General features: G+C 36.7%; 1 protein-coding gene across 1 annotated transcript in view; it reads left to right on the top strand.

Moving 5' to 3' along the window:
- Positions 1–674: 674 nt before the first annotated feature.
- LOC104538780 (DNA polymerase alpha catalytic subunit-like) overlaps positions 675–27,358 on the top strand; it is a gene marked incomplete at both ends in the record, with an annotated part of 42,521 nt that continues 15,837 nt past the window's right edge. Inside the window, 2 exons of the mRNA XM_010182108.1 lie at positions 675–887; positions 2,489–2,620. Coding sequence (XP_010180410.1) covers positions 675–887; positions 2,489–2,620 — 345 coding nt within the window. The remainder of the gene's footprint in view (positions 888–2,488; positions 2,621–27,358) is intronic.

Here is a 27,358-nt window from a genome sequence, read left to right as displayed (position 1 = left end):
TTTTAGGATCTCTTTTGTATGTTTATTTGTTTAAAATCTTGAGTTCTGGCAATCAAAAATAAAGCATTTCATCTCCGGTGCTGCCGTTTTAAATGCTGCTGCTGAATTTTAACCACTGCATTAGATTGAAACCTACATGCTGTTAACCACTGAGCCAAAATGAAATCGACCACTGCATTGAAATCAGAGTTGGCAGTTGTATACGGACTTGAAGGAGTTGGTAATAGCAGTGCACCCGTGTTTCTTTAATGGGGTTTTTATTCTCTGTTTTCAGTTTTAATGGTGCCATTTTGATTTAAAGACTGTTTCTTAATACCGATGCACATTTTTATTGAAGTATTTTCAATGTAACTTAAGAAGAAAATAACAATAAAGCCATCCGTTAGGAGTGGTTTCCTCAGAAACAAAATGTTCTGTGGCATACTCCCATGATAATGCAGTGCGCTTGTTTTATTTATAAAGCAATCTTGCGTAAGAAGATAAGTAAGAAGATTTCTTCATGTTTTGTGAACCTTTATTCGTGGTTAAAAATTGTAAAATGTGTTTATGCTTTATAGCTGAGGTTTTTCTAAGGAGAGATTTTCGGCTTCCAAATTTACATTTTGTAACTTTCTTTTGAATCTGCTTCACCAAGCATATGAAAAATGAGCCCACTTGCATGGTTGACCTCTTAGTCTTTTGAAATTTTTGTTTCTTTATTAATAGGACTGGATCCTTCCCAATTCAGAGTCCATCACCATTACCATAAAGATGAGGAGAATGATGCCTTGGTTGGTGGCCCAGCTCAGCTCACTGATGAGGAGAAATATAGGGATTGTGAAAGATTCAAGTTTTGCTGCCTCAAATGCGGAACAGAAAATATTTATGACAATGTCTTTGATGGTTCGGTTAGTTTTTTTCTATTTCATTTCTCTTCATCGGTGAGAGAGAAAAATGCTTGCAGAGAGAATGGCTTTTGGGATAGGATTCATACAATGTAGGAGAAAATACCATTTTGTTTGAGTCCTGCTATTTATAGCTTTGGAAAAGAAATTTACTGATAGGATAGCGCTGAAATATTTTTCCCATTTTTGCATTTCAGCTGTGTTGTCTAGCAGAACACATGTGATTATCTGGCTTCATTAATCTGTTTGCCCACAGTCATGACTGATTGTTGCTGTAACTTTTTAAGGAATCCTTATCTTAACACCTTAGAAACTTCCAGTTCTCTATTTAATGAAACGTTCGTATAGCAATGGCAATTTCTTATCCTAAATCACATTAATTGGAACAAAGTGTTTTTGAAACTTGGGTTTATCTTGCTACATCCCACCTCCCCTCTTGACAGTAAGGTTTTTCTGTGTTATCTTTCCTTCTGTCTTTGTGTATTCAACATGAAAAGTCTTAGGGGTACATTCTTGTTGAGAAGTTCTGCCAAAAAATGTATCTCAGACCTTGGATCACAACTTGAAAGAGGGCCAAGTGTTTAACTCTCCAGCAATGTTATGTATTAGTCACTGGCAAATTAGTGAGCTTCAGAGTAGTGAAAACCTTGAAACTGAAAGCAAATAAATCTTTTATCTAAATTAAAAGTAATTATTTTAAGTTAATTTGGACAAACAGCAGATGTTTTGCATTTTTTTAATCAAAATAGAGCAGTCTTTGGAAGCAAGTAAAAGACACACAAATCGAGTGATGCTTTTGTGAATCCTTGACTTTTGTTCATTACAGTTGTAAATAAGATAGTTAATTGCATGTAGGCTTGACAACTTGCAGATGGGTGGATATTAAACTCTAAAAAACCCCTCACAACAACAAAAAAATCCCCAACAAGATCACACACCCCTCCAAGAAAGCCCACAACCAAACCCAGTCAACCCACAAACAAAAAAACCCACCCCAACAACAAAAGAAACCAAACCAAAACACCCCCCCTCCCTTTCACCTGGAATTATTGGAATTATTTAGTGTTGTGAGTGGGAGTTTAGTCAAGAAGGCTCACAAAAGCAAAGTCTTACCTGGAAAGAAGATTTTCTAGGAGTTTTATAGCTGTCCAACCTACCAGGTTGTTCTTATTTTAAAGAGAATTCTCCCAATTTCAGCTATTCATGTATCACTTCCTGGTTCTGAAATTTTAATGTCAGGCATTCAGAAAGTTTTGAAAGTGAGGGGTATGAGATGGTGTAGAACTGTAAGAGAGCTACTCTTTGCACTTGGAGAAAATAACGGATTATCATGTCATTCTTATTCAGCAAGGTTTATCTCTACAACCCTGTTGGCAATTTCCTAATTGGCATCTATAAGGTTGATTTCAATGTTGATCAGTGGGCTTGGACAGACTTTTGGTGTTTCTGATAAAACAACAAACCTGTGTGGTTTGAGGGCAGATGAAGGAACATGATTTGTCCATAGGTTAATTTTTTTACTGAATATAATTTTATATAATTTATGTCTAAACTCCCGTGATAGTTTCTGCTACCATCATCTGTTTTTACACTTCGGTTTTCAGGGGCGATTTATTGAACCCAGCTTGCAAAGGTGCAGTAAGACTGAATGTGAAGAGCCTCCTCTCAACTATGTGGTTCAAATGAGCAACAAAATACTGTTGGATATTAGACGCTACCTCAGAAAATACTATAATGTAAGTAGTCAGAAAACATCCTGTCACATGAAGTTGGTTTTATCACTGGTGCTGAGTTTTTAGTGACTTCATGTTACCTCTTTTTTTTGGTATAGTCCAAGGCATGCAATGTCAAACCCCAACTTTATGAAAATGAAACAATCAATTAGTAATTGTAAAATATTAATTTAGAATGTTTGTTTTCTCAGGTCAGTGTCAAGTCAAGATAGTTAAATGTATTTAAATTTTTGTAACTGTGTGTCAGTGTTGTTACAGATGATGTAGCTCTCTGTTTTCTAGATTTTAGATGGAAAAGTGCAAAGAGCTGATTATCTTAATGCTTTTGAGAAAATCTATGACTCCTATCAAAAATGCAGATATCAGTTTCTCATATAATTGAAATCTGATTCTCTTTCTCCAGTCCAAATTGATGTGTATAGTGTTACATTGTGAAAAGGAAACTGAATGTAGCTCTGTAAAAATTCTTCCAAGGACAGCAGGAAGGGAAATACTATGAATCTTTCTTCATAATGATTGGGAGGGGTAAAAAAAAAAAGAGTAGAAAGATGGGTAGTGGATTAATTTGATAAAATTCTCTATTTTGGGAGGCTGTGCAAGAAGTCAATAATGCCAATGGTAGTAGTTGGCTTTGTATGGCATTGTGGGGAAAAAATGTGCAATATTTGAAATTCCTATCTTCTGTCCAAAATGGAGACTGTTTAGGAAAAAAAAAAGGCGCCATGATTCTTAAATTATATTGATATGTTTTGCATCTCCAGTGTGCTGGAAGCATCATATTTTGTGAATTGGCATTCATAACCTTTGGGTGCTTATAACCTTTGATGTACTCAAATGTAAATGGTTTTTGAAAACGTGGCCTGTAAATGAATGACTTACTAATTTGTGGTGCATTTACTTAAGGATTACAAAATACTTTTGCAGACAGCAGCTACAATGCTAAGAATTATCATTATGCTTGAATACTAAGTGTGCATTTTGGGTTCTGTATTAGTTCTTATTGCAATTGCAGGTAAGTGTTTTCTAAGCTCTTTTCTGAAAATGATAATTTCCGAATGTATGAATACTTCTTTTGAAGGTTCTTGCATCAAAAGGAGCTCAAAACTTTCTTAGAGTATTTAAATTCAGACAGTATTTCGCAAGGTAGGATAGAGTGTTCTGTGCTGTTGAAGTTAAAGGTAGATGACTTGGACAGGCGAAGCTGCCAAAATGCAAGAGCTCATGTTACTTTATTGCGAAGTCCAACTGACTGCAAAGTTATCATTCAACTGATACTAATATACATATTATTTTCTATTATATTATACAATGTGTTATTAAATAGTATGTCAAAGTAATATGTTTACACAGACTGCTGTGGTATAAAAGTTGTTTCTTATTAACTGTTTTAGATCTTAGATGTATACATAATGATAATACACTACTATCTGCAAAGTAATTTCTGGCATATGAAGTGCTAGAAAACATGTGCGTAAGATGTGCGATAATAAACTTGATGAATAAAGGAAGATATATTTAAGGGCAGGAAAAAAATCTTATTACTGATAAGAACAAAAAGTGTTTAAAAAAACTCTGGTTTTTTGTTTTGGAGGGTTTTTTTGTTTGGTTGAGGTTTTTTTAACAGTAAGCTGTGAACCAAACTCTGAAATGTTTGAATGTTGAACATTTCCATTTGCTTACATTGTATTAAAATCTGTTAAGTATCTTATTACATGGTATATAGGATAATGAAGTGTCCTTCAAAAGGAATTTATTTGTCCTTTTAAGTAAAATCTTTATAAACTCTGTTCTATTTTTAGTACTGAGAATTTACTTTTAACCTAGTTAGCTACAATAATAAAGTTTTAATCACTTTTTGACTGCAGAATATATTCAGACTCTGGAAATGTAAGATTATTTAATTATAAAAAGTAATTTCCAAATTGCACAATTATTTTAACTTCAAAAAGGAGCTTTCCACAGAGTTGGGCAAGTAAACTTTTTGTCCTGTTAGCTCTTAGAAAAGCAGATGCTGTGAGTTTTAGTTTATTCCTTTCATCAAGTGCTTGTAGTGACTGTATAACAGCTGGAGGTGAAATTAATCAAATGGGTGTTTGTGCTAATATATATAATCCTATAAGCTATAAAGACACACCCAGAAGTGGTATGGCAAAGAACTGTCTGAACAAAACATTTGGTGAAACTTTGAGACACTCATTGAACAGTCTTCTATTGTAGTGGTTGCATTTGAAAGGCACAGATAGAGCAATTTAAAATAGACAGATACATTGTCTAACTTTGTCACTTGGGTAGGTTTTTTGTTTGTTCTCGATATTGCTGCTGTTTGCGTGTTGGTCAAGTGGCACATAATACAAAAACATACAATGCAAAGTTATTTTTTTAACCTTTAAAATAGTGAGCTACCTTTTATGAAGACAGCCCTATGAAGAGCCTTTCGGCCTGAGCCGCAGCTCACTGAAATGAAAAAGCTTTGTTTTTTCAGTAAGCTTTGAATTGGATTTTTTTTAAGTGTTTAGGATCATTGCATGTTGTTTCTTTTAGTCTGTTGAAATGCTTTTATATGTAGCTGTCTAAATCTAGGGGGAGCGGGGAGTGCCATAAAATCTAAAAGTGGAAAAATCTACTGGCCCTTTTTGGCACAGGAAAGTGATAAATAAATAAACACAATAGTGATATACTTCTTTCCTTTGAAAAGATGCAAATGTAAGTGCGTAAACAGAATTTTATAAGCCTCCTACAATCCCATTATTTTTGTAAATTACTCACCTTTATATAAAATTTTCTGTTTCCGCAATCATTTTTTGCCATTAAACACGGAAATGTTTTATATCTGCCTTCCAAAACATATCTCCAGTATTTATGGATTTCTTAATGATATTAACGATACCAATTTTGATAATCTTGCTGTTAACTGTAAATAATATCTAAAAAAATAGCATGCAAAGATTTTATTTCTTTTCAGAAACGCATTACTCTATGAGAGATTGATCCTGTTGTGTGCTTTTTTTGTTTTTTTTAATTCTTCAGAAGAGCAAATAGATGAAAAGAGAGAGAAACGCTAGCTAATCTAAATTGGGAAATGAAGAGGGCTTTTTTAAGCATGAAAATTTCATCATCTTGTCAGCTGGCAGAATGCCTGCTGTGTGGATTCACAAAGGCTAAGAATTACACTTTCATGAAATTTTCCTCACTAACTGCCCTGGTTAATTTGAAAGATAACCCACTGTTCTAATTCATTCCTCAATTGGGCGGTGCAGGTTTTATCTTTGATCTGACAAAGCATTTGTGTTAATCGTTTTGGCCCTCTACTAGACACTCTTGGGATTGTGCTTTTACAATAAATGTGTCTGTGATAGCTCTTTAGTCTATTATACTTACAATAGATCCATAGAACTGGTAATTAATTCTGTACTGCTTTGGAAATGGGGAAGAATAGGTGTAGCTCTGTCAAGTGCTGCTGGGAAGTTTGTTTAGCTAGTTCATTTTTGAAGTGTTACCCTCAGCCATCAGTGAAACATCCATGCTAGGGAGTGGGTGAGGGCTGAAATACGCGAGCAGAAATGGAAAACCTGACCAACTTTTGTGCATGAGGAGGGTGTCATTTCATTTATAGTAAGTGGGTCTAATTATTATGATGGAAACTGGTTTGTGTTTCCCACTAGAATATTCAAATGCTCATTTTTGAGTACTCAGTAAATAAATGCCAACTCTTAGATCCCCTTTTAAAAAGCCCTGTAAAAATCAGTATTTGCATCCAGAAAATGAATCCTGCATCTCACTCAGCTGTTGAGGTGTTAGTTTTGCTGACTAAAGAGAACTGAATAAAAAATACCAACATGCTGTATATGCCATTTGAGCAGTATCAAAATTTGTACTCTACTGGTTGGACTGGGAAGCTGTTGTCCCTGAAGCAGTAGTTTTTTAATCATGTCTTTAAATATACACCTGCGGTATTGTTAGTAGTATATAGGATAATTTTTTTTTTTTAATAAGTGCCCTTTATGTGCTGTTTACTTAATAGTGTGTGGTATCTTTAGATCTTTTTATGGTTTTTCTTTCAAAATGCATAAAATAATGCCAACCTGAAAAGGATTTTAAAAAATACTGAAAAAAGTCTTGATCCAACCTGAATAGCACTGGTTTTGTTTTACAGTCTTTTTCTACTAGACCACCGTAACCCACAGGCAGAAGTGAGTTTGAAGGCTATTGAACACTGCTAAATAACTTTATACTGTTCAGCTGCGAAAATTCAGTGTTCAATAGCCCTCAAAATTTCTCATTTCTTACCTGTGGTGGGGTGGTCTACTGCTTGCACATTAGGTCGCAGTAAAAAAGCGCATTGGTACACTTTTCAAGATCTTTGAATTATTATTTTATATATATATTGCTGTTCTGACTGTTGTATATATGTTCTTGGGCTTTGCATTAGTATTTTGCTCACTTAAAAAGGTAAAAGATTTGTAAACGAGATAATATTATAAGAGGCAATAGCGTTCACACAGGTTTTGGGATTGCATGGCGTATTTGCTTAAGAGAACAAAGATGACAGGGCTCGTTGTGAACCTGGAATCTCCCACACTGCAGTCAAGTGTATTGCCAACAACCCACAGGTGTACACCACATGAACAGGTGAAAATATGATTGTAGATGATGGTGATGACTTTTGTAATCATGTTCACTCGACAGCCTTGTATTGAAAGCTTTTTGGTTTGGTGGGTGGGTAGGGGTAAGAAGTTTCTTTGGCATGAGGGAAAGGTGCTTAGTAGTGGCAGTAGTACGATATTTTATTTATCATTGTGCTAGTAGTACTGGAAGTAATGGGCGTGTGATGAAGAGTAGAAAGGGCCAGAAAATAGAGGGAGTTGTGACACCAGCTGATGTGGCAGGCACCATCTGATAGCTCGACTCTGCCGTCAAATTAACTCCAGTGATTATTTTGAGTCCTTCCTGTTTGTATGGAAATGGGTTTCTGAGCCTTTTCCAAGTTTGAACTTGTATCACTGTCATTTTGGTTTATGCATACAGAAACCGAGACGTTTATTTTTAGTACTGAAAGCTTCCAAGTCAAGGCAGAATGGAAAGCAATTGGAGTGAAAGATAAAAGATTAATGTGATTCCACTCACAGTTTGCTGGGGACCTGAGAGAGGGAAGGGAGGCTGCCACCAGATTATCAAGAGTTTTCTCCTTTCCTCCACAGCAGCATTTTACTGATTCTTTCCTTGATTGAGGTTGACAGATGGGTTGAATTTGGAATCATGTTTTGGTTAACCAGGAGAAAATTAGAAATATCTTGATTATTGAACGGAACAGTCAGTATTCTACCATATCAATGCGTTATACATCTGTCCTTGCGGATATAATTTATGTTTATTGAATAATAAAAGATAACTCTTTAGTCACCGTGTGTAGTGCATCTTGGGGATGAGTAAGCAGTTATTTTTCTCAGCACTCATAGCGTCTGTTAACTGGAATTGATTCACTATTACTGCAACTTCTCCCTGATCTGCCCTGTAAAGGAATTGTTTGTTTTAGACTTACAGCATCAATATGATTTTTAGTGAAGTGTTTCAAAGTAATGATCGATATGTCTTTACAAAGGGTTTAACTCTCTTCATTGGATTTTACTAGCCATGATGGACATGCACCCATCTCAGTGATGGTTGAGTGAGGCTGAGTGGAACTCTCTACACTCTGAATTTTAGCTCCTGAGAATGAGTGAACATGACCGAAGGAGAAGTATCTGTTTGCTGTTGATTCTTCTTAGTGCTTAGTACACGTTCTGGTGCCTCGCCAGAGAAGACTTAGTGACACCAGGTATCTCTCAGCTCTTTGTAGAAGACTCTCCCCAGGCTGGCCACTGTGTGGAACAGATTCTAAGAAGTGAGGATTGCTTCGATAGAGTAAAACTAACTTTGTAATTTCCTCTGTAGGCAGAATACAGGAATGTAAGGGCTTATTATCACAATAATTTGTCTGCTTAGGCTTATAAATGGCAGTATTGTGAAGATCGTGTTATAGGAAGTGTGCCCAGAGGTAAATATGGTCATGGTTATGATTGCCACCAAGTGTGTAATGTTCACCTAGGTGATTGAATCACTCATCTAATAACAAGATGTTGCTGTCTTCAGAGGATTACAGAAAGCACTGTCTTTGAAGGTACTCTGTTGGAACTGATCTGTTGCCCCAGTCGAAGCAATGATGAATTTTGGCAGCACTTGGAAAGCATGTTTGTGCTGCAGTATAGACATGGTTACAGTTCTGTGTATCTGATCTGGCTTTAAACTGACAAGTATGTAGCTTTGGTGTACCGGTAGCAGTATTTGTTACATAGTTCTGAAGCCAAGAATTTTAAATCTTGGGCAAATCTGTGTAGCCTATGAAGAGCTCTGTCACAGCTGCATTACTAATAGTGCCTGAGCAAGCTACTTTGAGAGAGAGTGAGAAAATGTGCCCTCTTTTGGATAACTTGCATTGACAGAAGTGCTGTGGGTGCTATATAGCTTTGTGGGATTTGCTGCTTCTGAGATTGTTTTAATAACAAATCACGAATCGCAAGAGGACTTATGACAAATCATTGGTGTTGAAAGGATCCATGTTTATCTTGCTTTTTACAGTAGTTTTAGAGAGAGACATTTTAATTCTGTTTAAGTTTTTGTTATGTTCATTTTGATGGGAAAGTATCCCACTAGTCTCTAATTAGAGGCATGACAAGAAGCAGAAGTCCAGGTAAACTAATTAAGGCTTTAAGTAAGTTTTAAAACTTAAAGTAAGTTTTAAAATATAACCAGTTTACCTAGGGGATTACAGCTGTCAACAAGGTCTGTTGGCCTTGAATACTTGATGCTGGTTGATATATACATAACTAGCAATGCTTACAGCATTCAAGCACCTTGCACCCCTAAGGAGAACCAAAGTTAAAATCTGAAGCTGAATAGACCACGCTTTTACTGTACATCGTTTCTTTTGATGTTCATGACCTAAAAATGATGTGGCTATTAGAAATGTTTTCTTAGAATTTACTCATAATACAGAAATCTGTGGTCCAATGCTAGTTTTGAAAGTGAAAATGTCTTTCTCTACGCTTTAAAAAAGCCCAAAACAAAACCAAACCACCAAAAAAAACCAAACCACAAACAAAAAAAACCCACAACCAAAACCCCAAAACCAACACGCTAAAGTGGCTCCATCTGTGGTAATTCACAGTTGAATGGGCCTATAAAAGAACAAAATATGGAATTTTTTTTAGTAGTTGTAAGAAATTTAACTTACCTGTCCTAAAGTTTATTAGTCTTTTTTATGAACCTGCCTTCATCTTTAAAAGAAAGCTTCAAATAAATTTTATAGTATTTGGGCAATGAAAATGTTTTTGATGCAGTCACCTTCTTTCATAGGCATTTTTGTTTGATGCTGTCTTTCGTAGTCCACATTCCTGAAGCTTATTTGATAAGAAAATCATGGAGGTGACAGAGGGCATACATGAAAAGCCTCATCTATGTTTTCCTCAGCATGCTTTTCCTTGGCATGGTGAGAATGGGTCTTGCAGGTGTTAAATTTTCCTTCCCATAGATGTTAAAAGAATTATTTACATCTTCTGGTTTAGAGCAGTTAAAATTGTCAAAAAATTTTTCCAGTAATGTTTAGTCACTGTTCTATTTCTTGGTAAAATACTCTTAAAAAAATTAAATAAGGTGTTCCTCGGCAGAGGTGATTCCTGTATTCAGAATCTCATCATATAGGAGCTTTGTTGTTAGAAGGTTATTTCAAAAACTTACATTTAACTTCATCTGAACAGCTGTTTAGTTGATGGTATTTAGAGCTGCAAGAGAAAGTGGATGAATGCGTAAGCGTGAAAGGATGGAACAGACCAAGTGAGTGGTTCAGGCCTCTCAGCTTGGTTCCTGGAAGTGAGTCATAGACATAGAAAAGACCTCAGAGCAGTGAGTCTGGGCAGCACTGTTTAGCTGAACTCCTGCCTTTGTGTCTTCATTAATGGGCCTAGGGATGGGGAAGGGAAACCCCCTCACTGAATGAGACTTCTAGGGAATTATTGCTTTTTACTTTACAGTGGCCAAGAGAAGTCTAAGCAGTACCAGAGATAACACAACAAGTTGTCTATAAGATTTCCTATATCCTAGGAGACACCAGGGTCAATTCCAGCAGCCTGTGTTGTGTTAGAGTTGGCACTTGTTTCTCCTATTGACTCCTGAAACCTATCGTTTAAGTTTAAGAGAATCAGTTTTCAGAGCTTTGGATCATCTGAGATTAAAAAGAGATATTACTTCATTTTAAGTGAGAATGTTCCCATCTGCAGGAAGAAGTGGCAAAATAACATTACATCAGACATGGCTTCATGAAAGGGTTTTGCATTTGCTTCACTGTGACTTGTTCAGAAGTCAAGGTCTTGTAAGCACTACACAGTCTCTGTTTTCTACAGAGTGCCAGTAGTGAATATGTGCAAGTCGATTATTTACTTTTTTTTTAAATCCTCAGGCATTAAGTAGGCTTTGTACACCTACTTTGGGAGGTAGTATGATGTGAACGCAGAACCTTATTCCAATGTGTTAGTCAGATAGTAGAGCTGTGCTCCAAAACAAATGTTGGCCCATGTGTAGGATCCTATGTGCAGATCTCTGTGAAGAGGCTTTGAAGCTTGTCAGTCAGGTTGGCTAGATTTGGCTTCGGGTTGTTTTTCATTAAATGACATCTACTAATGGACTTCACTGTTTACTGAACATTAGCTACTTTATAACTTTTTTTCATATGAATATGGGGAGGGGCTTATACTGTTGATTGTTCGGGGGTTTTTTTTTTTTTACAAATTGAGCCTGGTGAATTGGCACCTCTGCCTGTTTCAGTCCTGTGCATTCTGTGATGGCACGCTGTTTTAAAGGCCCTTTTATTGCCGTGCTGAAGATTATTGTCTCTTCAGTCTGCCCACAGCTGCAGCATCCTATAAGAGTGCGGGGAAAAAAAAACAAGGCAAAAAAGAAAAAGCTGTGTAGTTCTGCTAAAACTGTTACAGCAGCTAAATGACAGTCTTGTTCACTTTCTTTCATCTGAAGAGTTTCAGCTATCCAGGTATCTTCAGCCTAGTAGATTGTGTTAGGTTTGAGTCCACAAATGTATGAGAGAGAAACATTTCTGAAATTTTCCAAAGGTATAACAGATTTCTACATGAGCATTAAGGCTCTGCAGAATTTGACAAATAGATGTTTTCCCTTTGTCCTGAACAAAATCATTATCTGTGTAAGTGGCATCTGCAAGAGAGGCATCAAAAATCTGCAACTATCAGTAAAGATCTCCAGATAGAAATGTATGTGCAGTGACTAAACTTGTTCCATCTAAAAATAAAAATCTGAGTTTCAGAGCTGGAACAGATACTCTTGAGTGTCTTCCATCCTTATCTTCAGTCTCCTATGGAACAATATGTAGAAAATGTTAATGTTTGAAGATTGGTTTGTTTTTTACACTGGACCAGAAAGCAATACTACTTTTTGTCTTGCCTTTTCCCTTTCTGTATTGTTGCCCACAGTTCAGATGTGGAAAACAAGAAAGTATGAACTCCCAAATGGATCTCTTTGATTAATACATCCACTCAACAACAATATCATCCCTGAGATGTGTTTAACTGGCATGTTTCTTGTGTTCTTTTTTTAATCACCTGTCACACCCTGTCTTTGAAGATTATAGGCATGAACATGCTGGAGAGAGTTTTTCTGATAATCTGCTTTCTTTTCCTAATGAAAATATGGCCAGTGTAGCAATATTCTTCCTTTTCCCCTCATTTGATGGAAATTTCTGTATTAATGCCTTCAGTTTGGATCATGTGTATTTTTAATGTCTTTTTTAAGATGCTTGTATTAGCAATGCTTAATTTCTGCACTCTGCCATGGATATGAAGTATTTAGTGTTGTGCATATTTTACAGTTGGTATGTCTTAATTACTGTTTAAATTTTTAGAAGTTCCTGGATTTAGAAGAATTATCTGAAAGGACAAAATAGGAGGTGGAGTCAAGTGGAGGTGTATCCTCATCAACTCTGCAGTCAGCCCCCATTCTTTTGAGTGCAAGGCAACCCAGCTGTGAGGATTGCTGGCCACACTCTCATCAGAGAGAGAAAGAGAGCTGGGGAGATTGAAAGAGAGAGAGAGAAAATTAACAAGACAAAATTCCTCTCTATCAATCCGATCTTTACACAAATTCAGACTTCTGAGTTCCCATACGTGAGAGTGTAACTTAATTTCCAAATTACATGATGAAAGCACATCTGTCCCAAAATTAATACCTCTTGAGAATATCATAATTGTATATACTGAAAATAATTAGTATCTGTAATTTGCAAGTCATAAATGTCTAATTTTTAGCGAAGTTGTTTGTTTCCATTTAAGATAAATTCTCAATTTAATATCCAGAGCAACATTTCACTATACTACAAAGGGGACAGAATTGTTTAAAAAACAGAGAACCACCCCCCATCCCCCAAAATACAAAGATAAAAAATGGCATATGTTTTATTCTGTTCCAGAATATAACATTAGATTTCTGCAAGAACTTTGTAATTACTGTAATAATTTTTATTGAATAATACGTATTTTTTCCTCATACTGGGGCAGTTCATGCTGGATGATCTTGCAATAGCACTTGCAGCAGATGCCAAGCTACCCATTCATATGACCATCTATCAAGTGCAAAAAAATGAATGTAGAATTTGAATTCGGTAGAATTTCTCTTTTTATGTATGTTTGCATGTGTGTACATATTTATGTTTATGAATAATGACATTAAGATTAATACAGCTATTTAGAATTATTAGATTGTCTTCCAGTAGTTCACGCAGTGTTGGTGATGCTTTTTCACGCTATAGTATTTGCATGTGGTTTTTATGCTTGCTTGAAGGAAGAAGGCAAGCAAATAATTTCCCCCTCCCTCCTACTGCTTTCTACCTCTCTTTTTTTTTTTTTCTCCTGTGATAAGGAATCAGCGTTTACACTGTCTTGCTCCTTTAATGGGGCATCTTTTGGGGCATCACCTTGTTAGGTTTTTGTTAATTTACCTTTTTTTTTGTTCACTCAATCAGGGAAGTAGCAATAATGGAGTAAACTGAATTATGATATGGTCCTTGAGAGAGTTTCCAGGCTGATTAAACATAAGGTAGTTCTAGGATCAAACACCGTTGCTTCCTTCCCAACCCCTTAAGTGAAAGAGGCTGAAGTAGCTGGTAGGGAATTCATAATGAAAAATTCTGTACGATCTGACTTGTCTTTGGAAGCTTCCTATCAAGAGTGAGTCAGGCATCTTAATGACTTAGAATTAACAAAATAAGCCTATATTATCTGCCAAGAAATGGTCAAGGATTACTCCAAAGTTTTATTTTCAACATTTTCTGCTGAGTCCATTTGTGAGGGGCTCCATGAGGCTAGTGGCACGGTGCCACTCAGTAATCAAGTGTTGTTCAGAAAAAAGCTTGAGTGGCAAACACCTATTTGAGGAGCATCTGAGATAGTGGTGAAAATAAGGAAAATTATCCAGGAGCGTATCCAAGCTTTCATAATGAGAAGCACATTTAGTTTCTATTTATATTAAACTGATGCCTTTCTTTCTAGACGCAGATCTGTGGATCAGAAGCCAGCAGCACAACCAAGGCTTAGTCTCTGATATTGCTGGAGGTGGTATGATTACAGAACAGTTCTTTTTCCCAGAAAAAAAGGAATCTAGACAGACCTTTCTCCCTCCCCTTCTCTTTACTCTCATCTTAATTGCAGGTAACTTGTTAGTTACAAATTTTTCCACTTTCTCTTTATCCTCTAGTGGTGAGACACTAAACTGTCGGGAAGGATCAAACATGATATACAGCACTAGGAGGCTGTTAAAAACTGTGTTTCAACAGGAAAGACCTTCAGAGTCAAAAACAGGCAGCATGACATCCTTAAAATAAACGGGTTAGTGAAAGAAAATGCAAGATGGACCTCTCCCGCTGTCTGTGGTAGTTTCTTCAGATTAATTCTTCTAGCAGACTTTGTTGGTTGTTTTTAGGACATCCCAACTATGTCTGAACAGCAGTGTTAACAGTGGAGTTTTGCTTTTTATGTCTCTTAAGTGTTTTGGAACTATTAGGACATCCTTCAGCTTTGGAACTGATGTGTTGGAACATTGTCCTGCTTACAGAGTATGATGAGTAAATGTTTGGAAAATGCCATTCCTAGTGGTTGGAAGCATGATAAACAGTGTGCCCTCTGTTTTGCCCCTTACTTGAGGAGTGTCTGCCAAAAACTGAGGAATGAAAAATCTGCCAGTGTACAAAGCACTATGAGAATCTAGTCTTGATGCTGGAAGAATTAAGGCTAAATACCCATCCCTCCATCTGTCCATTCATCTTTAGGAAGTTCCTGTAATTTTTGACATTTACAAAATTTAGATGATGGCGTATGAAATAATCTCAATTGCTGGCATTAATCCTCAATTCCACCAGTGGTCTGGTTGAAAATAGGTACCCTTGGAATAATCCATACCCTCAAGTAATGAGTACTTAATATAACATCCTTCCTTCACGGAGAAAATAAAGTCTTTCCCATTGGCTTCCCCTAGGATTTCTGGAATGGAAGCAAAGCCAGCCCTGCCTGTGTGTTTCCTCATTTGACCTGCAAAGAGGTTGGCATTCTGATGGAGCAGAGAGACTTTCCGGGGCCCCAAAATATTAAAACCGAAATTACAGTGCAGTAGAGATTTACTTTCTCCTGGTACTAAGCTTTTTCATCTTCTGTTAGGGTTGTCCTTATGAAAAGAGCACTGAATGCAAAATTGTACTGGATGAGAGTCTGAAGAAGAACAGAATTGTTCCAACACAGCAGGGAATTTTTTGGGAATGAGATGACAGTGTTGTTTTAGATCTAATCTGTTCACCTCCAGTAAAGAGATGAGCGCCAACAGGAAGTGCCAAACCTTTCACTCTCTTTGCAGGGCAGTGGACAAATGTGCCTGGGAACTCTGAAATATGTGTTTTTGATCTCATCTTGTTGCTTTAGTTGAATAATAGCATCAGTTACATCAGGAGAGCAGTTAAAACCTGAGCTAAGATTATTAAGATTCAAATTAAGATTTCCTAGTTTAGGAAAGAAGTGGTTTTTTGTATTATTTTCTTCCCTTCTACCTCAAGGCTGGTGACAGGAAAAAATTTAAATCCTTAAGTTAGACAAGTGAATCAATACTTTGCAGATTATTTGGTCACAGAAGACTTGAGACCACAGGTAACTGCGCCAAGTTGATTGGGGAAAAAAAGCTGGGGAGGGCGCTGCTGCCAGAGGAGAAGCTATTAGACTATTTTGTAGTGTTTTACTAAAGCATTACTTTTATATTTGCTAGTAGGCAGATACTTCAGATACTTTGTTTGCAGGTGATCTTAAAAGGGATGCCTAAACAGTAATTTCACTTAAGGTTTTAAAAAGAGAAGATTGTGCTCTTCTCTCCACTGCTTTATTATTTTGAAGATTTCACTTTTAGTACTAAAAGAACAAAAATATACAGTGAGCTGTGGATTCATAGGAGGAAGCAAATGGCTTTTTCTGACACATCAGCTACATGGGTTAGGAAAGAAGCTGCACAAAGACTCCCTTTGGGTTATAGAAGTTGTCAAAAAATGTAAAAGTCTTCTTCTAACGAGAATGCCTGACTTGACTTCTGGGACAGAAGTCCATCAGTTCCTTCAGAAGAAACCTGTAAAATATTCATCTAGTTGGACAAGGCGACACCAGCACAGCCTGACCATATTAGTGGCCTTTTCTCCAAATTTTTCCTACTATCTTATTTCACAGAGGTAAACAAATTCCTTTATTACCAATTCTGTCCTGTGTTGTTGCTTTCCCTGCTGAATGCTCACTGAAGTGTGTATCAACAGTAGCTGCTGTCTCCACATACCCATTTTTCTGAGGCAAAAGTATATAGACTGAGCTGCCTAATAATTGGCCTTGTTCTCGAACACTTAAGGATATCTAATAATAGTATTTCATTAGTATGGCTGATGCTTAAAGTTGTAATTTTAAGACTTTTTTCTAATTGGGAAAGCAGTAAGATTATTATTCCAACTGCTCAAAGTTAGGAAGTTACGGGAAAGTAGTTAAATGGGAGAAAAATCTTCCCTGGTTTCCAGAGTACAAGACATCCACTTCAACTTCGGCTTTTCTAGGAGGTGTTACATACTGAAGAGTTACTTTGTTCCATAGCCTAAAGGAAAATGTACACACTAGTCTGTGTTGTTTCTTTTTAGTTGTTGGTTTGGGTTTTTTTAGCCCAGCAACCTTTTTTTAGAGCAAAGTTGTGTTAAAGCTATCAGGTTGTAAAAGCTCTGCTACTTCTTCAGAGAGCCTTGGGGCCATCCTCAGATATTTAACTGCTTTTAGATCTTTCACAAGAGAAAGACAAGAATGTGCTTTCCTTGAACTTAACAGTTTGGGCAATTTTCTGTAATCCAGTAAATACAAATTGTAGCCTGGTTATCCATCTTTGTCTGTCAAGCAGATTTTAATGGATGAACGGATGAGTCAAATCCTATGCGTGGAAATATACAAATATGCAAAATATGGGTCTAATTACAAGGCTGCTAAATTTACACAAGGTCAGGTAAACAAGGCACTGTGTAATGATTATTAATTGTTAATAATGCCTTTGGGAAAACACATTTCTGCTCCGAACACCTAACATTTTTGCCTTTTTAGTTCTGTGAAACAGCCAAATTTATCAGCTATTAGAAAAAATGAGAGATTTTCTCCCATCTTTCTTTTACCTCACCTCTGTAATTGATTAATAATTATTTCTAAATAGTGGGAAAGATATTGTTCTGAAAAATAAAAGTACACTCAACAGTTATGTATGGAAGTTCCAAGTAAAAATTGAATAGATTCATTGACATTCATTCATTGATTAAATGAATAAATTCATTAACAGTTAACTTTTTTCCTCATAAGGTCATACTAGGAGCATAGAAGCTCCTACAATCTGTTGCCCTATGTGATGAAGAAGAGCCATTTTTTCTGTTTCATAGTTATCCTTTGAAATGGTCTTTATGCCTTTTAGAAGTGCTCAGCCTGTCCTAACATTGTTCTGTTGCCCTTTCCTTCACTCTCATCCATGCACCTTTTAAAACTTACCTATCTCTTCTCTCCTCTTTTGGTTCACTGTAAATGTTTGTCACGTGGCTGCATGACACAGGAATTTGCAGGAAAGGAGAGAAACAAGGCTGAAATGGGAAATACGAGGTTCCAACAAAATTAGCAAATAGAAATTGACTTTCTTGACTAGTTACATATTACAGAATCACACAGAATCACTTGGTTGGAAAAGACCTCTGAGATCATCACGTCCAACCGTTCCTGTTTACCCACTAAACCATATCCTTAAGTACCTCGTCTGCCCACTTTTTAAATCCATCCAGGGATGGTGACTCCACCACCTCCCTGGGCAGCCTGTTCCAGCTTCTAACGACCCTCTCAGTAAAGTTATATATTATTATAATGGGTTGTAAAGCTGTATGAACAGTTAATTTGGACAGGAATGGTAAGGGAGGCTGGAGATAGAAAACCCTATCTATAATGCATTTCGTAGTTTTGCCTGAAATTTTTCTCTGGTTTTGCAAGTACAGCCCTCTCCTGGTGCAAACTGCAGCAGCCCAAACTTTGAGCAGTACCACTCACTTCCTATAGCTCTGCCATACACATAAAATAACACAGTCTGAAGACGAAATAAGTTTAAACCTCATGAGGAATCAAATACTCAGGTTTGGTTTAAATACTGAGAAGAATGTTTTGTCTTTTATCTTGTTAGGTTTTTGCAGCCCAAAAACGTGGACTGATTAAGTAATAACCTATGAATAAAGGAGTTTTATTCAATAAAGGGATTTGCCCAGTGTGGTATTGGTCTCTGACAGCAGCTGGATTCTTAATGATTCAAGGAACTCCCTCAAGACAATTTTTTTTCAAGAAAACTTTTTGTAGGACATGCAGGTCCTAGTTAGTGGCTGACTTGTCTGCTAAAATTGGAAGTATTTTCTTTCACCTGTATGGCTGCACAAGTCTGCTGCGGATAGCGGCTTCTGTATGGAGCTTTGTGGCAAGGAGTTCCAGAGGCCATTTGATGGTGCTTAAAGTTTTTCTGTTTTTCACTGCTGTGGTTTTGTCATCTCTTCAGCTTCACTGAGATTCTATTTTGAATTGCAAAGAAAGGTAAACAAAACAAGTTTATCATCTGTATACTTCATTGTCCACATTTCTAGGCTTTCTCTTGTTAGCTTCTGTTTTCATGGACTGTCTTTTGCACTCCTTTTATTCCTCTTTTGCCATGATAGTGGTGGCAAAACTACATATCAGCAGGCATTGATGTTCACTGATGTGAACTGTAGGTTTGATGGGTACACAAGGGCTACAGCTATTTATCAAAACTTTTCATCTCCTATTCAAGCGTAGAGTTGCTGAATGTAGATTTGTAGTTTTTAGCACGGCAGATGATCAGGCTTATGGCAGCTACTGTATTAAACCTATATCACCTTCAATTAATCCTGAGAATTTATATTTAAATATCTTTATTTCAACTAGTCAAAATTAACCTTCTTTGTGATGCATACATTTACTTTTCCTAACATGCTCGTGGTCCCTCTCAGGCTGGTCTTCTTTATTTTCAAATGTTAATAGAAAGTGATGTTATTTCACTGAATCTGGTATGTTTGTAACCACTGAAAAATTTATTGTACCATAGTTTGGTTGGTTGGGTTTTTTATTTATATATCTGGTTTTGTTGCTGTTCTTTGCATTGGTTTCTTTTATCTGGTTTTAATGATGTACCCAGGATCGTAGACAGCATTTCAAGCGAGGCCTCTCTACTGCCTTTATACAGAGAAATGATTACTTTGTTCAGTTTTTTCTCTGCTTCTTTCTTCTCATTCACTTTTCCTTTTGATTAGTGTATTATTTTAGCATAATTTTTGCCTTTCAGCGTCAGTCTCTCACTGTGAGCTAACATTTATCATTCTCACATCTCTCCTCGCTCCCTCCCTCCCTCCCCAATATGGCCAGTATTATCCATGCTGGTTTTTATATTTATACTCTTTCATAGCTTTGTATTTGTTGCATTTCTGAATCTTTTCTATTTTCCACTCTTGTAAGAACTTCTTCCAATTTGTATGTAACTGTCACCTAAACAGTTTCTACTGTTGATTGTTTTGGCTCTGAGCAGAAAGCCTGCATGGTACACAGCCCTATCAGCTTAGCAGAGGCTGAGCTTTTCCTTCTTCCAATGCGAGGAGCTCTCGATTCCGATATGAATCATTGGTCTTTTCTCTGATGTTGGTGTTAAAGTCAGACTGGATTCTTGCTGGCAAATTGCGCTTGTTTGGGTCAAGCTGACCGCCATCTGAGATCCCAGAAGTTTTGCTGGTTTGGGTTTTTGCGGGCATCTAATTATTTTCTAATATTTCTCTTTTATAACGTGAAACTAGTAACAGTAGGTAGACTGTTTAGCTTAGTTTTGTTGCTTTCTGTAAATCATTTAAACAATCGCTCTTTTCACAGTTTAAAAAGTATCTGTGAATGTTCGCATATCCCAAAGACTGTTTGGAAGTTCAGAATTATTCTTTATTTTACAACTAGTAGTACTACAAACCAAAGATAGTATGGCTGCATAATTTGATCACTTGGACCAGGCTTGGGGCCATTCCTACTGGTTGGATTTTGGAGTCTGAATGGATTTATTTTTTTTTTTACTGATTTCAGTAAAGTGAAGGTATATGGTGCATTGTTACTGATACATTACTATTTTATTTCCCTTCAACTTTTATGCATATTGGTAAGTCCTGTCTGTTTTGCAAGCACTTACTAATGCTATAATACGTTTTCCCATATCTCCCTTCTCAAATTTTTACCGTTATTGATTGAAGATTCAATTGAGAAATGTGTTTAGAACCCTGCTTTCTGTGGTAATCATAGAAGTCAGTGGGAAGACAAGAAAATTGTATTGAAAGAAATTGTGTGCGTGTATGTTTTGTGTTTCAGCATAGATTATCTCTGCCAAAATAATAGCTGTCATTTTGTTCTTGTTATATTAGTGGCCTGTAGCTTACTACTACCCCTTTTGCCTTGCTTTTGTTCATTTGTCTGTTTGTGAGCAGAAAAAAAATTTTGTGAAGGGCCATAATTTGGGGGCTTTATTATGCTAATAAAATCAATATTTTGTTATCTATTTAAATTAAATATTCCAAGATGGTGACCCCACTCTACCCTAATATCAAAGCTGCAGACCTTAACATTCAGTGACTTTGAAACTTGAGTTCTGTTTAGAATTTCATGTCATGCCTGTCTTGGGAGAAAAAGATGGAAAATGTATACGCTGAGCCTATAGGACTTCCTGCAGTGCTTATTAATCCTTTATGGATCATTTGAAATGTTTCTAGTTTATTTAAGCTTTGCTGCTTGTATCAGATTGTTCCTGCAAAAAAAGGAAAAAGTGATCATGCTTTGAATTTTTAAAAATGATCTCGCTTTCAAGCAAAAGCACTTTTATGCTCCATTAGAGTTGAATTTGCCAAACTCTTACATCGCATTAACACAAGCTTTACTGGATAGATAAACGTGTTGTTCAAAGACTGACTAGAACTTTACCAAACTGCATATTAAGATTTTGTCGTCTTGCAATTTTTGTCTTGAATGTTTTCTTCATGCAAATAGAGGGGAGTGACAAAATTATTTCATTAAGAAACCACACAGCACAGTTGTAATCTCTTAAAACAGCATAGAAACCAGGAAAATCAACAGTTCAGTATGGGATGAGAGAGTCCGGTAAAACTCCTAAGTGTGCCGTCTTTTGTGAAGAAGCATTCAAAATTTATATACATCATTGGGGCTCTGCTTTTTGTGTTTTGCTGCTGTATTTAAAGTAGTTGCAGAATAAATGCATTATGATTTCTAGCTTGTAAAAGAAAAACCCAAACCAAACCAAAACAGCAACAAAAACCCCCACAGAACAAAACCACTAAAAACCACCTCTCAATCCACAGGCAGCAGAGGGAAACTCCAGGTAAAGTTGGTGGCAAATTAAAGACTAGTCTCCAAATAGAAGCCACTAGCACAGGGGTGGCCTTGCCATTGAATTCACTGCACTTCACAGGAATACAGAGGCCAGCAGATCCCTTCACAGGAGTGGTCTGAAAATGGAAATAGCCGTGTTTTCTATTTTCTGTGGTCTTGATTTAATTGCTAATCATATTTATGGGTGGTTGTGTTGTCATTGTAAGTTCTGCTTTCAGGGAATTTTTTAATTGTTGTGTTTGCCAGTTAGACCAACATCTTTATAATACCTTAGATGTTATATGTTCTGCTTTTACAATTTCCATTATATGCTGTCTGCCCAGAGTGATGTTTTTCAGGCATGAGTTACATGAAGTTTAAAAATCGGTAACTTCACAGCACAATGGAAAATTGTTTGTTGTTAGTCTCCAAAAAGTCTCTTGTAAGAGGTCACATTCAGGATTAGAATCTTAGTTGATTTCTTCAGTTTCTGTTATTTCCTGTATTTTATAACATAGGAGAATAGGTTAATATGAATATGAAGTAAAAACAGCTTTTATGTTTGTATGCTTTTACAAAATGCTTATTACCGTAGTACCTGAGGGACCCTATTAGGTTAGTATATTTCTTTAAATGTTTCTGAAACATACATAAAATATTCTACACGTATTACACTAGAAACTTTAAGTGTCTGCTTTTTTGAGGAGCCACAAACTTCTTGAGTGCCTGTACCAGTACATTATCTGTGTGGGATCATTATTCCATTAAAAAAAACACATCTCAAAATCAGAGGGGAAAAAAAGAAAGCAAAACTGTTTGGAGTATCAGCTTAAACTTTCAGTTTGTTTTTATATGATGTATGATTGGACTTGAATTTCAGTCAAAGGAAATTCAAAAAAGGAAATGTATTTTTTTAATCTATATACATATGTGTGTGGACATGTACCACGTATGTAAATACACACACACACACATATACATATATACACACACACATGTGCATACCACTTATGTATCTGATGAAATCTGGGAAACAGTTGGAATTTTTTCTTCCTGAAAATACAGACTAAATAATCTGAATTGTTCCTAGTGTTTGCTTTTACTTTTCTAGCCCATCCTATGACCTCTCTCATTTGTCTCAGTTACTGTCTTCTTGAATTTTGGTGAATTAATAATGTCTGAGTTGTGCTAAAGCTAACTGAAAAGAAAAAACCAAAATCTTCAAAAAACTGTAACATGAGTGAAAGTATTGTCACATGTTATAGAAGTTTGTGGCTTAGAATAGACATATCTAGTATAAGATAAGTATTTAAGGAGAGAAAGATTCAATTCATAAAGATCAGAGGTAAGTGATCAGAGGAGGTAAGGTAAATTATTCTGGTTAAAAATACTAGATGATCAAGGATTGTCATAGATGTCTTCATTTTGCTGCAGGTTACTCTTTCTAAGGGTAACCATTGAGTCTTACATCAGCATGTATGAATGGTATAGCAGTCTTTCCCTGTATTATTTAAGCAACTATATTGGCCTAAGGACTTTGTTCTTACAGATCTCTTGTCATGCAGGATGAGAAGAGAGATTCTACTGAAACCTTCTCCATGTTCCCCTGCTTTACATCTTTATACAGAATCATGCCAACCAGCCCAAAGGGCTTGCTGCTGGTATGAAGTGGGATAGGAAATGCAAAAGAGGGATGATTTGCAGTAGGGGTTTTTTTGTTGGTGTTGTTTTGGTTTTTGGTTTTCACCTTCACAATCTTATCCCCTAATGATACACGCCTCTGATGGATTGGGTGATGTTTTCTTGTCCAGATTTAGTGTTTCCCAAGAACATCTTCAGCATATGTCATAGGGAGCCTTAATGTTGTGGTTTCTCCCAGGCCCAAATACCTGAAACTTGTGTACTGTTTTGTTTCTCTCTTAAGTAGTTCTGTCATCGTTCAGTGTGTCATGCATTAACTCCTGTTAGTTCCCATCTGTGACATTAATAGTCATAAGTTAATATCTCTACAAGTAATAAGTTAATGTCTCAGAAAGGTGGATACCATTCTTAGGACTGGATACAGTGTTTCTCAGGCAGCATATACGGCTGTCTTGCAGCTGGTCACTGGGCAGGCATCAGCCCTGAACTTTGTACAGTGGCAGAAGCCATAATCAACTAACATTTATTTAAATTAATTAACAAGGGAAAGATTTAATTTCCATTATCTATCCCCTAGAGCACACCTGGGAGTGACTTACTATAAGCAACAAACATCAGGTAGCTCTGACTACTTCAGCAGTCAATTCTGAAGGCTGGGGAGAATTGAGTAAACATTGGGAATTGTATTGGGTTTTTTGCCGATGTAAACTTCAACTAACCAGTATGGCCACCCGTTCATTCCTTTTAACATGGCTTAGTTTGTATCACAACAAAAATTCATGGCTTGTATCCTCTCCACATCTAAAATATTTTCCAAATAAATTATCATAGAAACTTAGAAGGATGTAGGGTGAAAGAGCCCTCAGAAGGCTGTCTTGTCCAGTTCTTCACTTCAAGGAAGGCTGTCTTTGGAATTAAATCCAGCCTCAGAGTTGTTCAGGACCTTGTCCAGCCATGTTTTTCCTCACATCCTTGGCCTGGGCTCCCTTAAGATCTTGTAGCTGTCCATCACACTTCATTGTGTGCCACATCTCTGCAGTCACTGTGAGATCATATGTTTCTAAGGCTGTGCATGGACTTTTAATTCCTCCTGCTTGTTCCTAGTGCTGCACATCTTTGTGTAGAAACATTTGAGATGAACTCTCAGTTGTGCTGCTTTCAAGAGGAATGTGGGAGCTTCCCTGTCATGCTGTCCCCTCGATGTTTCCTCACTGCTCCTTGTACTGTGACTTCTCTCCAGACTTTGGTCACCATCCCCAAAAGATGTAAAGTGCTATGATAGCTTGGTGCTGACTCGTGTTCAATGTGGTGTCCACCAGTTTTGTGTCATCAGCAAACTTGCTGTGGGTGCGCTCTGCCCTGTAGTCCAGATCATTAATGAAGATGTTGAACAAGGCTGGACCCCTGGGCTACACTGTTACTTACTGGCCTCCAACTAGTCTTTGTTCCACTGATCACCACTCTCTTAAGTCTGGACCTTGAGCCAGTTTTCAATCCACCAAGTTTTTCCAGCCAGTGGCCTTGCTTCTCTCAAAGTACCCTGTGTCACCTAGGCTTTTCTCCCATGAATATACTTACACATTCTGATCAAGTCAACTCTCAGTTTTCTTTTTTAATGGTAATAGACTGCTCTTCAAGGTCTGTTGCTATTATGCATTTTTCCAAGGCCTTGAAACATTGTTTAATGCTCTTCAGCATACCAAGTTTTCTTTTTTTTTCCTCTTATCACCAGAACTGCGTGTGCTCCAGTATCAGTCTCACCAATACCTTTGAATAAATTCACCTCAGTACTCATGCACAGTTCTTCAGTATTGAATCTCCACATCTTGCTATGTCTGCCTTTAAAGCTTGTGTTGAATAACTTACCTACCATGACCCTTTTTCTGCTGATAATTTCTGGCATGGAGTATTGCCATTCTGTAGGTGTGAACTGTAGTCTTTGTTCCCGGTATGTCGTTTTTGTTTCGCTGTACTAAAATGTATTTTGTTTTGAATGAGCACAGTTTACTAAACCAATTTCCTCATGCTTATCATTATTTGCTGTTCTGCTTTTGTCATCTGTAAATTTTATCTGAATTGATTTCTCTCTTCTACTAATCACCGATGTAAATGGTGAAGAGTGAGTGTAACTTTTTCTTTGTGGTACATCACCAGAATCCCTTTCTATCCCATATCGACAAATACTTACTTGACTGTCATCACTTTGTTTCTCACAGACAATTGATTTTTTGAGACGCTTCAACTTTGCACTTCTTAATCCATTTCACTTGTACTTTATTAACACTGTGCAATGCTAATTCTATTGCAATGTGCTTTGAAGTAAATCAACACTGTTCAAGACATTAATTATAGTACATTTGCCTTTCTCATCCAAACTTGTAATCTTGTGAAAAAATGAACTGTCACATTTGGTTGAGGCTGTTCTGTATGGAAACATATTGACTGATGTTAATTATGTTCCTGTTCTTAAATTCTTGATCACTTAAAGTCCCTATCAGTATTTCTGTTGTTTTTCCTCAGGTTAATGTTAGACTGATGCATGCAAATAGTTACATGGATCAGTCTGGTTTGCTTGTATAACTATTGCAAGAAAAAATAGCATTTTCATAGTTATGTGGATCTCAGTCCTTTGAGGTAGCTTGAAGTGTTGGGAAGTCCAGCAAGTAATGGGTCTTCTTAGTTCCAATAGAACTGTTAAGTTCAAACATTATATGAATATGCTGAATTTTGAAGGGCCATTAAGTATTTTATTGCTAACAAACCAAAATAGAGTTCTTCATCTTTATTTGCTACTAGACCATTACTGTACTTTTCTAAAATAAAGGGAAAAGTTACACTTCTGGTTTTCTGTGCTGTAAACAATTGCATTGTTTTCAGCACGTTATTGACTCCATGCTATGTTTTTAGTTAATATCTGTCTTAATTTTTCTTACTAGTCTTCTTCTTCAGAAAACTTTTGATGTATGTGAGCACCTGTCTACTTTCAGTCTCTGTTTCTTAAACATCTGTTGGATACATTGTACCAAGGTAAAATTTGCTTGAAATTTTCCTTATCTTGAGAAAAAGGACTTTCAAGCTGTTTGGAACTGTTCTTTTACCCATATAAAATACATTCAGGTCATAATACTGTTTGCTAAGTAGTCACAGTCTTCTACTCCAGTCATTTAGTTTTTCTTTAGCTGTCATAATGAAATTCAGAATTTGTTTCAGACATATAATTTTTTAAAGTATTCTCTCTAGATTTTAGAAAATACTAGTTCTAGAGACTTGGAACAACACATATATCTACCACAAACTCAAAGCAGTAACGCTTTAGTAGCAAAATTTTTTGAGCAGACATGAAGTAACAACTAACCTTTCTACTCTCAAGAGATTGCAGTTGGAAAGCTCTCTTGGGCCATACTAATTTCAGTATTGAGCAGTTGGCCTTAAAGGCCTTGCAAATCTCAGTAGCAGGTAACCTTTTAAAAGAGAAAGGATAGTGTATTTGAAGATCATACTTTACCTGCTGTTTTTATGCACTTTGTTCTTTCTAAATGTGGTTTACTGAATAGAAAATTTTTGTTATGTTAAAAAAATTCTTTGCAACAAAAATGTCCTGTTTAATTTGCTTGCTGTGTCTGTCACCAGTGTATAAGCAACAGAGAACTGTCTCATCATTCTCAGATTTTTTACTTCAATGAGTTTGTGACAGGCCTGTATTTCTGTTGAGTTGGCTTTTTGTTTTTAATACGTACGCAGGAGCATCAGTTGCTTTAGGTCCATCTGGTTACTTTAGTTGGTGTCTAGAATAGTTCAAGTTGAAGAAGCTCCTGGGTGCTTTCTGGCCCCACCATTCCACTCAAAGCAGGTCCAACCTTGCTGTTAGGTCCATTAGTTCAGGAAGGTTCTAAAACCTGGGTAAGCAAAACCCCTGTGGGTATCTGGAGAGTGTAGTGCATATGGAGATTTTCCCTCAAAAGGTGTTTGTTATTAACATGGAGACTGACATGACATTGGGTACCAGACACTGCTGAAGAAATCAGTCTTCCCTAAAGAAGTGAAGACTGCGCAATCT

This window comes from Mesitornis unicolor, unplaced genomic scaffold (genome assembly GCF_000695765.1).
Source record: "Mesitornis unicolor isolate BGI_N332 unplaced genomic scaffold, ASM69576v1 scaffold43503, whole genome shotgun sequence".
Taxonomy (NCBI): Eukaryota; Metazoa; Chordata; class Aves; order Mesitornithiformes; family Mesitornithidae; genus Mesitornis; species Mesitornis unicolor.
Note: the sequence above shows the minus strand (reverse complement) of the source record. Positions and strands in the feature narration are given on the sequence as shown.